Source organism: Falco punctatus (assembly GCF_963210335.1).
Source record: "Falco punctatus genome assembly, chromosome: 4".
Taxonomy (NCBI): domain Eukaryota; kingdom Metazoa; phylum Chordata; class Aves; order Falconiformes; family Falconidae; genus Falco; species Falco punctatus.
Genome location: NC_137583.1, coordinates 31845356 through 31862736, shown reverse-complemented (window position 1 = coordinate 31862736; position 17381 = coordinate 31845356). Strand labels below are relative to the sequence as shown.

General features: G+C 44.1%; 2 protein-coding genes across 11 annotated transcripts in view; both read left to right on the top strand.

Annotated features, from left to right (window-relative positions):
- The window catches only part of DNAAF5 (dynein axonemal assembly factor 5), a 31208-nt gene extending 22994 nt beyond the window's left edge, over positions 1 to 8214 (top strand). For both annotated transcript variants that reach the window (XM_080382401.1, XM_080382400.1), the window contains exons 10-13: positions 3086 to 3236; positions 4585 to 4741; positions 6519 to 6710; positions 7211 to 8214. In XM_080382401.1, coding sequence (XP_080238527.1) covers positions 3086 to 3236; positions 4585 to 4741; positions 6519 to 6710; positions 7211 to 7350 — 640 coding nt within the window. In that variant the 3' untranslated portion in view covers positions 7351 to 8214. The remainder of the gene's footprint in view (positions 1 to 3085; positions 3237 to 4584; positions 4742 to 6518; positions 6711 to 7210) is intronic.
- Positions 8215 to 9988: 1774 nt separating this feature from the next.
- SUN1 (Sad1 and UNC84 domain containing 1) overlaps positions 9989 to 17381 on the top strand; it is a 33369-nt gene continuing 25976 nt past the window's right edge. Inside the window, exons 1-3 of one of the 9 annotated variants that reach the window (XM_080382390.1) lie at positions 10245 to 10366; positions 11014 to 11179; positions 14266 to 14483. Coding sequence is in view for 2 of the 9 variants with exons in the window: in XM_080382388.1 (XP_080238514.1) it covers positions 10281 to 10366 (86 nt within the window). In the remaining 7 variants the exon portion in view is untranslated. Of the gene's footprint in view, positions 10367 to 11013; positions 11180 to 13938; positions 14037 to 14265; positions 14484 to 14547; positions 15299 to 17381 lie in introns of those variants that run through there. The other 8 variants (XM_080382391.1, XM_080382392.1, XM_080382386.1 and 5 more) reach the window with 8 other exon arrangements.

Sequence of the window (17381 nt, the reverse complement as noted above, 5' to 3'; positions counted from 1 at the left end):
CCAGTCTAACTCATAATGAGGCTCCCTGTCCTCTGACAAGAGCAATGCAACGAGTTTCACCCGTAGGTTTATCTTCAGAAACTAAAAAGTGGTACAGGGAGGTGAATGACTCTTTAAAGTCTTGATCCTACTTAACCATTGTCACAGCAAATGCATTAATGTAGGAACCAACATGCAAAGGTTTGAGGTTTGAAGAGGCTAGATTTAGACTAGATATCAAGAAGAAATCCTTTACCGTGAGGGTGGTGAGGCACTGGCACAGGCTGCCCAGAGCAGCTGTGGGTGCCCCATCCCTGGCAGTGCTCAAGGCCAGGCTGGATGGGGCCTGGGGCAACCTGGGCTGGTGGAAGGTGGCAGGGGGTTGGAACTCCATGCTTTTTAAGGTCCCTTGCAACAGAAGCCATCTTATGAGTTAGTAATTACTGTGTGCACAGATCTTATTTTAGCTATTTCATATCCATTGGAGGATAAAGTCTCAACTCTGTAAATACAAACAGCACAGACAGGGTATGGTTCTTTCATGGAAATGACTTAATTAAGAATGTGACTTAGAACTAAGTTACGCAGATTTACAACTGTAGGATCTGAAAATGGAGAGAGGGGGAATTTAATTGCATCAACAACAGCAAAAAATACATCTTAACAGTAATGAGAGATAGTGTAGTGAAGTAGTAATAAATTCTGGTTATACAATCGCATTCGCTGCTGGCAGTAATTTGTTTAGCTCCTTAAAGTTTAGATAGGAAGTCTTTCAGTTATTATGCTAAACACAGTTGTGTGGTCATTTAATTTTGTTTGAGTCCGACATGATTGAGTCGGATAATTGCCAGATACTGCTTTACTGATTCTATTTCAAGGCACTAGAACAAATATTCTTACAAATAGCATAGCCTTGTGGTTAACATAATGCTGATGGAATTTACCTTTATGTTTTGACAGATTGGTTTTTCTTTGCAGCTTAACAGAAGGCTTTATTAAAAACAGAAGCAGCTACTGATCAGACTGCGCAGTAGCACAGAGAGCACAAAACTTTTCTTAGCTTTGGAGCTAAGGAAATTTGGAACGATGGTGATCATTAGTTAAGAATTTTTTAATGGAAAATTATTAATTCTCAAAAATTTGTTTAAAATAACAAATCTAAAGGTTTTTGATGAATTAAAGTGTGTCTAATGGGACATCAGATTTCTTGTTTATTACTGAGTCTTAAGTGCCACCTGCTGGGCAGGAAGCAGGAGGGGATCCCTGACGCTCGGACACAGTGCTCCCTTAGCCAGGGGCTGCCGCGATTGAGAGACGGGACGCAGCTTGATGCAAGCAAATGTCACTTTAATTAGCCTAATATCATGATTATATACGCACAAGCAATTGTTACATCTTATTCTGATTGGTCCAAAAACTTGCTTATTCTATGACTGTGTGGCAACTCGCGCGAGGATCTCACGCTAGCTATTAGCAATTCAGCAATAAAGACAACAATGTCTGCAGTTCTTGCACCATGTCCTTGAGCAAGCTGACAAACCCACCGCCTTATTCCTTGTATAGTCTCAACTTGATACTTAGTCCCTGTTTCTATACCCTTCAGTAATTTCTCATGTCCCTTATCACCAGGGCTTGTGACCCACAAGCTCGGGCACATTCCTTTCAGCTGATTGTTACTTGTGGTCCTGCTTCCCAGGCCCCCTCCTGCAAGGGGCTAAGCAGCAGCCAGGTGTATCTATTTCCATCATGCTGAAGATGGAGATTTTCAGTTTTGTCTGTGTGCATTAAATAGTTAAGGCTTGGCAGGCTAGCTGGTCATACTTCAGTCAGATTATACCAGGATGACACGGTCTAACTGCAGTGGATAAAGGGTAGTTACAGGAAAGAAGTAGATAACAATTAAATTTCTTTTTACATTGTTACAATATTATTATGGAATTTTTTTAATGCTGGATTATTTTGTTTTTAAAATAAAGCTGTTGGGAGGATTTTTTTAAACATAGTGGTAATTGTTAACATCTACCCATTGTGGTCTTCCTGTGGCTTGGCACATCTCTGTAGGAGCCACTTATTCATCCTGGAAATGTAGGACTCCTAAAAAAAAAATCGGCAATAGCTTCTTCCCTTTCTGCCAAGCACCAGGGTGGTGATTTGCTGTTTTGCACTCAGGTGGCTGCAGTCCAGGTCTGTGGGAAGTTTGAGTAGAGTGGCACGTAGATTCGGCCTGTTATTTCTCAATCTGTTTTGGATGCTGCCAGCTGCTTTTTAAGGCAGAGAGACACAGTGAATAACCTAAGCCTTAGTTATCTGGTCACAGCCAGGCACAAATGTCTCTGATGCAGCAAAATCTTTTTTTAACTTGTGTGTAAGATCTATATCTTTGATTGAGCTGGAATTAAATAGGTGTGAGGGAATACTCCCTATTGCAATTGCCGACTCTCTAGGAACTTTTAGCATTATAATAGCCCATTCAGTAGAGGGGGAGGAGGAAGCATCAGGAAAAGTATCACAGATTTGTGTTTGTAATGAAAACAAACTAGTATTGGGACTGGCACCGTTGGAAAATCCTACAGACCTCTCATCCTTGAGGGAGATGAGTTTCTGAGCCAAGGGAAAGCTGTGTAGACTCCCTGCAGTATCAGTAGTTCAGGTCTCATCAATAGCATTCATACTTCTCACATTATAAATACTTTTCACTGGACAGTCTCAAAGGGCCTTACAAATATTAATGAATCCTCACAGCATTCATATGGGGTGTTATCTCCACTCCACAGACGGGGAAAATGAGACAGAGAGAAGGTAAGTAGTTTACCAAGATAACACAGTGAGTCATGGGCATCGTCTGAAGTGGGAGAAAGTCTAGCCTCCCCTTTCCATGAATGTTAGGTATTCGTTAAATATTATCTACAAAAATTAAGTTATGAAAAGCTTATCATATACACTGCAATCACATTGGCTTATAAGAATTTATTTATTTTTTTACAGAGTCTTCTTTTTTTCCTTTTCTGCCTATGTTTGTATGATGGAAAATTCTTTTTTACCTCCTGTCACTCTCTTTATCACTTTCTCATGAACCTTTATTTTGCTTTCTTATTTTTGGCTTCAGGCTGTTCCCTAGCTACCTTGAGACTGTGATAAAAGACATACTGGCTCCTAATCTGCAGTGGCATGCTGGAAGAACAGCAGCTGCCATCCGCACTACAGCTGTATCATGCCTTTGGGCTCTTATCCACTGTGAAATGCTTTCGCCAGAAGAGGTAAATTCTCTCTTTCTCATCAAACGTACTTTGAAATCTTAGGCAAGAAGATAAAACAAATACAAGGGGGGAAAAAAAGAATGAATCTTTATTGTAGGTAATATTTCCAGAGGGACATCTAGTTTTCATAATAAAATTAATTAATTGTAATTGAGTATTAATAATAGAAATGATCAGTAGTAGAGGGACAATGATATTCTGATAAGACACCTGAGGCTGGCAGTATGGTAAAGCTGTAGAACTCGCCATCATCAACATTTGTAGATCTTGTTGTAGTGTAATTATTACTCCTGTAGCGCAAACTATTAACCACTATTAGCACAACAACTTGGGTACTTGACGTGACTGGACCCCTAACCAGCGCCTGTGCAGCGGCACTGGAGCTAGCCAGGACGTGTTTCTGTGTAGTGGGGCAAAGACAAGTTACCTGGTTGCCTTGGGGCCCACAGGTCCATTTAGGGAAAAAAAAAAAATGAAAAATATTCCTGGAAAGAGCAGGAGAACTTGAGATGGGTCTTGAAAGGTATCTGAAGAAGCTGAAGTAGAGAGCTAACAAGGAGTACACTTGAAGAAATGTTACTCACCATAGTGATTAAGGATTAATTGAATCTGAGGGGTTTTTTGAAGCTGCTTTGCTAACAAAAAAGCATTTGGAAGTGATGCACTGGAAATACATTAAAGGCATTTAAAAAAAAATAAATTTAATTTAAAAGTTACTAAATGTTCATAGTCTGTGTTCATAACAAACCATAATTGAACAAAGTGCTTGAACACGTGTAACTGGCTGAGTTCACATATATGAAAACATTTATATCACGCTACTGTTCTAGTTAAACATTTTTTATGAATCAGTGCCTTAATGCCTGTTTTGCATTAATGTATACAAAATGTACATACTAACAGCAAATCACAAAATTCACTAAACACAGTATCACAACAGTCTTTACTGAAAAGGTTCCTTTTAGAATAAGAGCACCATCTACCGGTACGTGTGCATAACTTTAATCTCCAAAGTATTTAAAGTTTTGCCTACAGGTTTTTTTAAAATAAAAAGGCAAGCAAGTGTAAAGCTTTTACAAGTTATGTAAAACTAATCTGCATATATACCGAGCATTCATGAACTGGATGATCGACTGGTGGATTTTCATTGCCCAAATGTGCTTAGAGGCAAAAATAGAGCTGTTTTATTTTCCAAGATTTTCAGATTAACTTTCATGGTTACCTTTTTCTTTTTAAACTAAGCCAGCCATTATTGGTCAGACTTAATGGTAGCTTCTGTAACCAGTAAGCATATTGGTTTAGAGTGACTGAAAAGCTGTTGTTCTGTGTTTTTTCCTGTTAATTGTAGATCTTAAAAGTCAAAGACGGCCTAATGCCCCAGGTTATTGCTGCCATGGATGAAGACTCTAAAATTACTCGACTGATGGCTTTACGTATTGTTGGTGTATTTTTAAAAGTCTGTGGGAGGCAGTTTGATGAAGATAAATTTACCAGCGTTTACACAGGTAAGTGTAAAAGTTTAATTGTTTTACTCTTAAATAAAGATCTCAGTGTTGAAGAATTACCGTTGGTTTTATCTGAAGTATCATAGTTACCTTAGCTTTTAAGCATGAAAAGCTTCATGCTGGAGCAGTGGGCGGATTCACTATAGAGCTTTAGGAGTCACTTTGGAAGTTGCCCACCTCACCTACGGAATCACTGCAGCTGGTAGCAGTGAAAGCACTAAGGGACTGGGTAGTAGCAAAACCTGCTGTATGTCACTGGCGCCTGGCTTTTATGCCACGTAAAGAGCAAAAAGCCTTTGAGCAGTCTGAGATGCGAACAGGGGCAATTTTATTTAGACTCAGTTTTGCAGCTGTTCTTATTTTACTCCCATACTCTAATATTCTAATGCTATTTCTGTGTTCTCTTATCTAGTATTTTAACTATCTAGGTAGTTCTTCCCCAGGGTAATCTTATAGATATTAAGGAAATAAAAAAAGCACTGCACAAAATCGTACTATTAGCAGCATCTTTGTATATGAGAGGCAGTTTAATGTCTTAATCCTGCAGAGACTAAGCATGGTCTTTAAGCAGTCTCATTATCAGTTTAAGCGTATAAAGTACACATACACATCTTAGAAAATCAAGGTGTTAAACGCTTCAGCAGGCATTGCTGGGTGTGACTCCAACAGCGCTTGCCTCTTGCAAGGCCTTTCTGTAGCAGCTTTTTAGCTGCAGTATTTCATTGCACGGAGGTGGTGTATCACAGACCAGTTAACATCCTTTGGGAATGCCCTCGCTCCCAGTTGAGCAGAACTGAGCAGCATTCCCAGCGTTATTATGCATTAGACCACTAGATGGAACTTCACTCAATATTACGGCCTTTGCAAGGCTTGCCAGTAGTTTATCTGCATTGCTTCCTAGTTTAGACTATATGAAATAATGTTCTAACTATAGTGAAAGCAGAACAGTAATGCATTATATAAATGGCAGTCACATTGTTCTCCTTGCTGTGTTTGAGGGCCAAGAGCAAGCCATTTCATTGTACCATAAATAGGCCTGAATAGGCAGTGGGTTGGGCTCTTTATTTAAAAAAAAAGGAGGGGGGGGGACCAGGGAGAGAAAAAAACCCCTAACCTAGAGCGCTGTAATGTCAAATAGAGCTATTATCTGTAATGCTTCTTAGGGTGATGTTTAAATGCTAAACAATGAATCAGGAGCAGTACAGTCTCTGCTATGCGACAGGATTTACGTTCTCAGAGATACACACAAATAAACCAGACTTTCCCCAACTCAGCATCTTAATGGCTGATACTTTTTCTTCCATGGCACAGTCGAAGTCTAACAACAAACATTTTTATTTTGGAGAAATACACGATCCGACAGTTGTCAAAGTATATCTTTGCATCTTGCATATTCAAATAGTCTGCAATGCAGTAATACTTGATAGAAATACTGTGCTTTATAGAGCATAGAAATATTTAAGCTATGTACCTCAGTAATGCATTAACAGACATTCATAGTATCATGTTAGAAAGTACTAGAGATTGTTCAACTAATCTAAATGATTTTGTACATTTCTTTTAATGTTTTTGACAACATAACAATCCAATAACAACGCAGGGCGTGCTTTTTAGGAACGATGTATGCCATGTATTCACAATGTTCCAATGACAGAAATACATCATAAATTCAACAATCATTTCAACAATGACAAAAATACATTTGTTTTTCCAAATGCAAAAGATAACGTTGCTGTTCTCACAGTGCTGTTTGGTTATTTATATGCTCCTTTTTCAGAAGTTCTAAAGCGTCTGGATGATGCTTCGTGTGATGTACGACTGGCAGCTGCTCACACCTTAACTAATTGGTTTAAATGCTTAAAGGACAGTGATGTGAAATCTGCAATGGAAAGTCATATTGAGTTTCTGTACCAAGAACTGTTGATACATCTCGATGACCCAGATCAAAACACCCAAAATGCAGTCCTAGGTAAGACTTTCAGTTGTACGTATTTTTAACAATGCTTTTAAAATCATGTTTCAAGTGTTATGTGAAAGTAACACGTGCAAGTAGAGACTAATCCTGGCAGGCTAGGAGCTTTCCTTTGGGTTTCAGTGGGTGTGAGCTCAGACCTTCTGCCTGTGCGCAGCGTATGATGTTTTATCTGGCTTTCACCAGAAGGGGAATATCCGTGAATCTGATGCATCACAAGACTTTATAGATGGTGAACAGGTTATGGAGCATAGACACTAACCACTGCAGGATGTAACTGTATCCTAGTGTGCTTTGGGATTTATGAATGTATCAGTCTGTGTTCAAGCATGTAAATGTCACAGTACAGACCTCAGCAAATGAGGGAGGTATCGGGTTGTCATGACTGCACAACATGTAGAACAACTTCCAGGTTAGGTTTTGGTTAGTTTGAGGGAACATAAATAGTGAAATGCAGAGTGGCTAATGATTTAAAAAACATTAATTTTGTTTTACAGAAGTTTTAAAAGAAGGAAGCATTTTATATCCAGAACTGCTCGTGAGAGAAATTGAAGGGGCTGTACGTAAGCATCAAACACCAGTGTATTGTAATAAACTGCTACATCACATTCAGTCAGCCAAAGAATCAGCTTTATGAATCAGTGCTGAAATTTTTTAGTGAACTGTATGTGAAATCTGTATTATCTGGATTACTTTCATCTTTTCATTTGCTTAAGAAAAGCTGAGTAATAAATTTATTGGGTTTTCTTTGTCAGTTCCCTATTAGCTCATTTAAAGTCAAATTGGCACAATTCTACGTTCTTTGCTGTTTGAACTGTTGTTTGTATTTGCTAGCAATAAAACTGTCTTAATTCACTTTGCATTGGAAGTTTTTCAGATACAAGGTTTAAAGGAGGAATGTTTTTCAGGAATTTGACACTGCAATTGAGAAAGATTATTTAACAAATGTAATAGTCTAATGTCAAAGTTACTAATGTAATTCACTGAGGACTCAGTCTTTCAAGGAACATTTCAAACTGTGGATGAAATCAGACTTTGTAGAGTCGGTCTGTGAGGATCAGTTTTATCAGGACAAAACCCCAGCCAAACTCCTCTTGCATAATGCAGCAAAAATTTTATAATGTTTCAAGTACTCATTATGCTGGTACAATAAGGAGCGTATTCTGAGTCGGTGTTACTAAAGGAATAGTTTTTATTGTCACTGCATTACATTTGATGACTAAGAATAAAAGACTTTTTTAAATTAAGGTTTACACATGGGAGGAAATATGTTTTGTCATTTAGATTAACAGTATTTATATTTTTGTATTAAATATACCGCATCTGCAGTTTTTATATGTACGCCATTGTGCCTTGGAAAGCAAGAAATGTTTGTTTGCATATTTGAAATGAAATTCTGCAACATTAGGTTAAAGCTTGATTTATTTTGTAGAAGACTTGTGGTTTTAGTGTTGTCTTATTCTCAGCTGTGTAATAAAGCGAGCTGCTAGATTCTTGTCTACATCATTGTGGGGTAGTGTGCTATTTATTGTACACACAGATCATGGAAAATCAGGATCCTGATTATTATTTTTTTTTTAATTCTCTGTATAACAGACAAAAAGTGCTCTTCAGCTTTGGCTTTATATCAAGTCTAAAACCAGAAAAATAGGCTCAGTAGGGTTTGGTAATACTCCTTTGCTGTAGGAAGTCCTCGTGTTTGTTATCCTTCTGAGTTAACTTCACCTTTTCAGATTTGTGACATAATTGTTAACCCAACCATGATCTCTTTGCAGCAATATCTACTTGCATTCTCAAAGAAACATTTGAGAGAGATTAGCTAGACAAGACTTACTCCGAGCTTAAAAGCAAAGTCATGCAAACTCATGGCTACTTCTACACAATATGTTAGCTTGCTTTGAAAATTCAGCCAAAAAGGGACAATAATACTAACGATGCAGAATAATTGAGTAGTTTCTTATGGATCCAAAAGCTATTTTGCATTCCTGTAGAACAGGATACTCATTTTAGATCATATGTACTGTCTTAAAGTTGACTTTCTTTTCATGAAAAGCCAAAATTAGAACCGTTCCTGTATTGATCAGCCTTTTAGTTTACTAAAAACTATTTAACTCACTATACCTGGAGGGTCAGCTGAAATTCTTAAAGGGGAAATGTGTGTAAAATAAAAATCCCTAGAAGACAGTAAATGGAGTGGAGAGGTGGTGGAGTCTCCAGCCTTGGAGATAGTCAAAACTTGACTTACCACAGCCTTGGGAAACCTGTTCTACCTGACTGTGCTTGGGCAGGGATTTGGACTGCATGATCTAGAGAGGCTTCTTCCAGCTTCAACTGTTCTGTGATTCCATGACATCGTTTCCTTAGTCTAATTGATTAATAAAAAGCCAATTTAATTAGACTGGAAACAGACTACATAACTATCCTAGTTGACCCCATAGAGTTTTCATTCAACTGTTGGTTTCAACAAGTCTGTTCTCAAAAAGAATTGTTTCAAAGTGTTGCAAAGCAGCAGGTTCTTCCAACGCAACCTAAAGTTTTGCTTCAGTACTAAGAACCAGTCCTTATTGTAAAGTTCCCTTGAAAGTCCACCAAATAAATCCTACTTAACATTACTACAGGCACAATTTTATTTGCTTCCTATGTTGGCAAAATTTAGATTCTCTTACTTTACCACTAATTGTGGCCTCGTGATAGCTGCATTACAAATGTTCTACAGGTGCTTTTAATTATTCTTCTGATCAAAAGAAGAGATATTTGAAAACCCAACTTCAAATGTAGGATTAGAGGAAAGAACCTTCTTAGGGGAAGTGAAATCTAGTGAAAGTATTTCAAAATGTTCTAAACCTGGTACAGAAGTAGTAAGAGCTGAAGTATTCATCAAGCTTGATATCTCCAGCAGGCTGGGAAAATTTTTTTCTGCATAGGTTGAGCAATTTTGTTATCTTTCAGAGCAGTCTGCTGTGGGATGCCTCCCAAAGAGAAATCTCCGCATCGTCCAACAAACCAGCTTTTTTCTTGAGAGCCAGGAGAGCTTTTTGAATTGAATATTCTAATAGTCCTTCTAGAGACGTGTTAAAGAGCAAGCTGATCTTGTTCACACATGCATGACAAACTAGATTATGTGCCACTACATCCTTTTATTAGAAAGCGTTCTCAACAGGAATTCAACAATGCGCTGACCCTGCTTATAGTTTACCATAGTTCAATTCATATAACCCAAATTTCTCCAATCCAGTTATGAGGAAGTACTATAACTGAGTCTTCTGTGGATGGTGTTTGAGCCTGCATTTTAAAGTTACGTTCTTTGAGGCTCAACTTTCTCAGCTTTAACCATCAACTGCATCAGTAGGAACATGACTGAAATGTACAATTTTTTTTCTTTTTTGCTAGCTCAGCTATTACATGTACTAGATTTTATTTGCATTCATTGCCTAATGTTACTAAGATCATATTCATTACATAACTTTTTAAAGCAGGGGCAATTTTTTTTGGGGCCACGCAGTTATCTCAAAATTTCAGACTCTTTAGATAAGCAGGCTTTAGCCCTGCCCTTCCTGTGACAAACAGATGTGCTTCTGTCTTCGTCCTTGTCAGCTACAAGACCTGTTGTGGAGGATCCGGGGACTTGGATTCTCAGCAAAAGAAAGGTTTTGGTAAGTGAATATCTAACTGAATATAGAATTTGTTGACTACCTTAAATAGAATCTATTAATTAGACATTGAGAGGGTACTGTCAAACGAGGCGCCTAGACTTTGAAAGTCTACATCAGAGAGCATTTCTAGGAGAGATGGGAGGTTAAGTATGTTCCCAGATTCATCCACTTCTTGTCCATGCAGGTCCTTACAGGCAGTCCAGATTTCCTCAGAAATGCTTTAGGCAGATTGCAGATCGCCTGTCTGCAGGTTTCTGGCAGTGCATCTGAGCCCGCGGTAAAGATGCACTGATGTACTTTGTTTGCGTACGCAGTGTGCTCCCCAGAGACTAACTGCTAGTTATGACCGGAAAGTTATTATAAACTATAATAACCCATCAGAACTTGAAGCCTAATCTCATCTCTCCATATAGAACTTCAGTTATTATAGTATAATATCTGTCTAGTTGTAAGTGGAAATAACCAGAAATAACTAGTATAGTATAGTACAGTTTTACTATACTATAGTATTATAGTATCATGTAACCATAACAGTTACGTTGTTAAACTGTTTTATTTATTATTTACTGTATTTAAATTATTATACTATAATAGCTACAGTTCTCTATATGCATATTAATTTAGAGTTCCGGTGGGTTATTGCGTAGGGTTTATCTCACTTGGGGGAAGTCCCTTGTCTGCACAATGCAAACACACGAGCATTGCCCCAGACCTACAGGACCGTCTTGGCCTGTGGAATTCAGCCGCCGCTTTCAGAGGAGCCAAGTTTCTGTTTCATTTGAAGAATCTGTGTTGTGATCACCGCATGGGAAGGTGAGCAACTCTTGGCTAGAAGAGTGGATCATGGTGGATATGTAATGGACTGCTCCGTGCCTCAGCCCTTTCATGTGAAGCTCTGACCACATTTTAAAAAGAAAGAAAAATAAAGCAAAAAAACCCCATATCTTCATTATTAGACAGCTGAAGGATCAACAAAAATTAACAGTTAACAGGCTTGTGTCCATTTACTGAGATCAATCCCCCAAGGAAGCTCACGAACAGCAGTAACGGAGACGAGGCAGCAGATGAGAGCTGTGAGGAGAACGGCTGCTCCGTCAGCCTGCCTTGTATGTAATCGGCTTTTCTTGTTAATGTCTGAAATCCCCTGTAAGTCAGGACGATGGCAGGATCTAGTGGCAAAATGGAATTGAAGTACTTTACAGCTCTCATTTAACTGATAACCTAATTGTTCTCTATGGAGCGCCCGATGCCTTTGGCTGACAGCAATGATGGTGTAGAGGAAGGGCCCTGATGAGCATAACCATAAAGTGTGATGCAGATGGCGAGAAACTTTTTCTTTAATGAGCAAGAAATCATTTTTCCAGGTATTTTACACAATTTTCATACTCATGCATATATATGATTATCTCCGCTTGGACATAAGGTTACTGCACTTCCTCACACCAAGGAACAAACCCACAGCATCCCCTTTGCCTGGCACACCCCTGCCACGTGCTGCCACAGCACCCCAACCCCAGCATCCCTCCCCAGGCTTCTGCTGTGCTCCGGGTGACTCATTTCAGTGCTTTCCCAAGCCCACCACCTCCAGATGCTGAAGCAGGGATCTGGTCCCCTCACGGACCCATCACGGTGACGCAGTGCCGTCACTGGCCTGTGCTCAGCAATCCCCCAGCCCTGCACAGTGCCTCCTGGCACCCCTGCATCGGTGATGTACGTACCCATGGCATGTTGGCCCTCTGTAGCCATGGGAAGAGCAGCGTTTCACCCTTTCCAACCTTCACAGTGGCATGCCCTGCCCAGTACCCAGTATTACCAGTCAGAAACACCTTGCCATACTGGTTTCTGTCACATTCAGTCTGTACCTTCACTCGCTGTGGGGACCTGTGCCTTTTGATAGCAAGGACCAGAATGCAGAGCAGAACAGGTTTGCTCGGTGTGAGTGCAGGACTGTTATGGCAATGGGAGTGGGAAGGGAGCAATAACGTGGGAAACATGCTGGGGTGGAAAGGGAAGAAGAGGTAGGACTAGAGAAATGTGGACCTTGGGTTGGTTTGGCCTTGTATTGCAGTTTCCCTGTGTCCAGTGTTGGTTAAGAAAGCTTTTTTCCCCTAAATTCCTAACTGCCCTCTACAGTGTTAAAACGGAAACAATTTTAATAAAATCAATTTTTATTCTTACTGAACGTTTTTCTATAGACTTCAGCTTAGCCAAAAAAATTAAGTGAGCCCGCTTTATGTTCAGAGCTCGTTGGGCGCTGAAAAACTTTGAACTTTTGTTTGCCTGAGAGCGCTTTCTTCTGAAGTGTGGAAAAATTAACTCCCTATATGCACCAGCTTCTTTTAACAAAACGGGGACATCCAACCAAGTTTCCCTTAAATCCTAGAGGCCAAAGGTTCTATTGCTCCTTGTAGCTGAGGAGCGGAGGGAAGGCTGAATCTAAGCCACCCTCCTCCAGCCTCTTGGCCTGGGCCTGATGGAAAAACAACTGTTCAGGACACTTCAGAGCAGCCCAGGGAGCTGGAGCAGTGCCCAGGGAGAGAGACATGCCTTGTCGTGCCGCACGGAGCGCAGCCAGCCCTGGCCAGGCTCCAGGGGAACAGGGGGAGAAACATCCCCAGGAGGGCCTGGCCGCACACCACCAAAGAAATTCAGGGAGATTGAAACTAAGAAGTGATTTTGCCGTGACGATCTTAAGCCCTGAAACACTGTCTGCTCTAAAGACAAGAAAGCAGGGTGTGGAGTAAGTACAGAAAAGGGAAGGGGTGGTCAGAAAAGCGAGGTGATTTACCCTTCTGCACAGCTGGGCGAGGGGTGCAGGTCTCGCCAGGCTCCGCGGGGGCTTCCAGGTGTGACTGGTGTCAGCTCAGCTTTGGCTGCAGCATCTTGGGGCTTGCGCGGAGCTGGAGCCAAGCTCCTAAACAGTAATTGCCTAAAATCAGTGCTACAGAGACGTCAGCTAATGTCTTAAGTTAATGTCTTTATTTTGCTGCTTTTTCCATTTGAGGATTGGCTGATTTTACCCATTTTGAACACGAACAAGTACACAAGAGTCTATTTATTTGATAATTACGTATTACCCACTTTTTCCCAGCAAGTGGAGGCATTTCTCCAGCATGCATGGGGAAATCACAACTTTTGGCCTGATCACCCTTTCCCAAGTGACACATTCCCTACCCTCTGTTTACCGCCATTTGCCCCGTCCCCGCTGCCCATGAGGAAACCTCTGGGCTGGGGGGCTGGAGGTGTAACTAACGCGACTCCAGTCACAGGTTTCAGACTGAGGGCCTACGTCCCCCAAATACTCGGCCACCGGAGCCAGCTCCAGGCCACAAGGGCGCCGCTGACAGGGGCCGGCGGCCCCTCAGCCCTGCGGGGCTGGGGCGCACCACCCGCCGGGCCCGCCCGCGGCGCCTGAGGGGAGGGCGGCGGCAGAAAGGGGGAGACGGCCCGGGACGGGCACGGCGGGAAGGGCGGGAAGACAGTCCCCGGGGTCGCCAACGAAGCGGGGGGCGGCGCCCCGCAGGCCCCAGCCCCGCGGCAGGGCGGGGCAGCGCCGGGCGGGGCGGGGCGCGGCTCCCGGCGGCCTCGGCACGGTGGGCGGGGCCAGAGCAATCTCAGCCGCCGCCGCCGCCGCACGGGCCCAACGTTCGCCCGGTGCACCGGTGTCAAGGTAACCGCAGCCGCGAGCAGCGGCGGCCCCGGCCTCGCCTGCGCGTCGCCCGCCGCCACCTGTTCGGGGCAGCGTTCCCTTCCCCGCCGCCGCGCCGGGGGTCTCCGCCGCCCCTCAGCGCTCGGGCCGCGTTTCCCCGCCGTTCCTCAGGGTCGGGCGGCGGAGCCCTGGGGGCAGCGCGTCGCGGACCGGGCTGGGGCGGCGGGCTCAGCGCTGAACCTCTCCTCAGGGCCCGAAGCTGCTGGGATCGGCGCTGTGGAGCTGGGAGGAGAGCCACAGACCGCCGCCGCGGCTGCCTGCCCGCTCGGCTGCCCCCCGGCCTGGCGCTCGGAGCCTTTCCTTGCCAGAAGCGAGTACAGCCTGCGGCTTCCCGCCCTGAGCAGGGAAGAGCCCGTAAGCGTGCCGTGGTGCCTGCCCTCGCTGCAGTTGCTGCCCTCGAGCGCAAAGGTAACGTCCTATAACGGCTGTTGCGGGCTGGTGCTGGGTCCTGCCAAACCCATCCTCGCTGTCCCGTCGGCTGTCCCCTCAGGGCAGCCGGTGGCAGTGAACTGCTGCGGGGAGGAGTTGTTCCGCAGGCTTTCACTGTCAGAGGGTTTGGCATCGGTCACTTCAGCGAGCAGTCGCTGGTGGGTTTACTGCAAAATACGTCGTTTGGTGTTGCGCTTAGCCATAGAGCGGTGTTTGTGTGTTTGTTACAACAGCGTTTAGTTGCTCCTCAGTTAACCACAGGGGTAGGAGGGTCAGAAATGTGAAACTGTTTGGAGGCAGAACCTTGCTTCTGTCTGTATGGGTAGGTTTTACGCCTGCTGGATAGAAAAGGTGTTCAGTTTGCCTTGTTTTATGTTTGTTTGTTTATTAATAAAGAGGCATTGTTCATAACATCTTATAGGAAGGGGAAATCTTAACTAGCAAATTCCAGGTTCCACCTTTCTGAAGGCAACCCCCCTGCCCCACCATCTGGCTTTAAGTTTAACCTTGCGCAAAAAGGAAGTGAAATCTTTGCTCGTTTTGTAAAAATTTTCTCTCTCAGTGCTCTGCAACTGACTGTTACGAGCTAATGCTTCTGCTGAATCTCCAAGTTAATCTTCATGTCTAGTTCCTGCTCCCACCTCCGGGGGTGTGCTGCTGTCTGCTGATTTTCATAATATTGTGGAAGTGAATCGCAGGCTCCTTCCTCACTGCCTTTCCTTTTTCCCTGTGTGGAGGCTTTGATCGACAAGCTTACTAGGGCTTTGACATTGATATATTGGTAAATCTGGCACGTATGTGTATAGGTGTACCCCGAAATCTGCGGGGAGTGGTGAGCCGGAGGCAGTAGGGGGCTGTAAGAGGGGTAGGAGACGGTTAGGGGGCACGCGCGGGGCTGGCGGCGTGTTGTCAGGCAGGTAGCGGTGGGGTAGCTTCATCCTCAAGGCGACCCTTCGGTAGTGTATTCAAGCGCCCATTGTGAGCTGCCGGTGAGCCGGTGGTCCCGCAGAGCCCGGCCCGGCGGCGGAGGCAGCGGCCCCCCTCCCGTCTCCGCGGGTAACGCCCGGGGGCTGCCTGCGGCGGCGCGGCCGGTGGATTCAAACCCAGCGCGGCACCGGAGGTTGGGCCGGATCCCGCGGATCCTGCGGGCTTTGTTGGGGCCGGGAAGCCATTTTGGGATCCCGCGGTGTGGCATGGCACTGCACGGCCTGCCCGCCGGGGAGCGCGGCCTGAGCCCGGGCCTCCATCGCGACGCCCCCGGCGGTGCTGGGCGCCGGCCGCCCCCCGTGCCGCTCCCGCGGGCCGGAGGCTGCGGGGCTACCCGGGCCCGCGGCGGCTGGTGGCGGGGCCCGCGGCGCGGCGCCTCCGAGGGCAGCGGCCTGGTGCGGCGGGCGCTGTGCGGGCGCGGGCCGGGCCGCTCCCGGCTGTCGCGGGGCCGTGGCCGTGCGGTGCCGCAGGTGCCGTGTGCGCGGGTAGGCTGCGGTACGGCTGGGCGCTGGAGCCTGCCCCTTGCAGGGCGGCTGGAGGGGTGCTGAGCGCCAGCGTGCGGTATTGCTGCTTTGTGAAGACCCTTCGGTTTTGTTAGTGCCTCACAGATTACCGCCTGTGTTTGGGGGGTCTTTGCCTGTGTTTGGGGGGTCTTTGCCTGTGTTTGGGGGGTCTTTGCCTGTGTTTGGGGGGTCTTTGCCTGTGTTTGGGGGGTCTTTGCCTGTGTTTGGGGGGTCTTTGCCTGTGTTTGGGGGGTCTTTGCCTGTGTTTGGGGGGTCTTTGCCTTAACGCTCGATGGTAACATCTGGTTTGAAATGGGGAATGTTATTGCTTGGGGTTTTCTTGTGTGTTTGGTCTTGTGGTTTTTGTCTGTTGGTGGTTGTTGTTGTTTTAAAGGAATACTGATGTTCTAACAACGTGTGTTTTAATGAAATGTTGATTTTAGCTTGGAGCTCTTTGCCCTTCAGCCTGTTTAAACTAGTAGTTAATTGGGTACGTGGAAACATTCTTCATGGAGTATATTTACTTAGGAATTTGCCTTTCTTTTCTACCAAAAAGAGTAATTTTATAGGTTATTCTGGATAGTAGTAGAAAACAAACATTGAAATTACAAGTAAACAATGGCTTGCTCTCAGAAACTGATAGGGTTGCATACCCTGGGTTCATTGTTATTAATAATTTGCCCGAAAGTCCGCTTAGCTTCTTGCGGCGTTGGTATGTTAAATCATAATGACTTAAACTTTGCTTGCTTTAAAAGGTAAGGATAGAATAGGTTCTACTTGAAGTAGTACTACCAGTAATCTCGCTAAGACTTTACATGTATAAATTTTTTTACCCCTAGTAACATAAAGGATAAGACATGCAGTCTTGCAAATTTTCTTATTCTATGACAGAATACTTTCTCTGCAAGGGTCCCGTTTCGTGAAATGGCCATTTAGCACTTCCTTTGTCAGAAAGGGTTCGTGAAGAAGTGTCTAGGTAGTATGTTTGTGAAAGTCTACTTACATTCCCCAAAATACACATGTGGGGGTTCATCCCTGTCCTTGCAAGGTGCTTGTAGTGTATATACAGTGTGTATTTGGTGTTGCCTGCCCCTGTGATGCTTCTGTGCTTAAAGGCCACTATCAGAGCATCTTGTCACCTTCTGCAAAGCCAGGAAGCGTGCTGCCAGCCCTGCTAGGGTTTCAATGAGGCTGGCTGATTCTGGAAGTGATTTTCAGATAAACAGGCTTAAGAGGTAGTGGTGCAGCCTCACGTCACTGGGATGCTTCATAGCCCCCATCTTCTGGAGACAGTTGAGGGGCTTTGTGCAAAGGTAAATTCTGCTGCACTGATTATAGGAGGCCCTGTGCTTCCTTGTCTTCCGATAAGTCAGAATCGGTGTCTCCT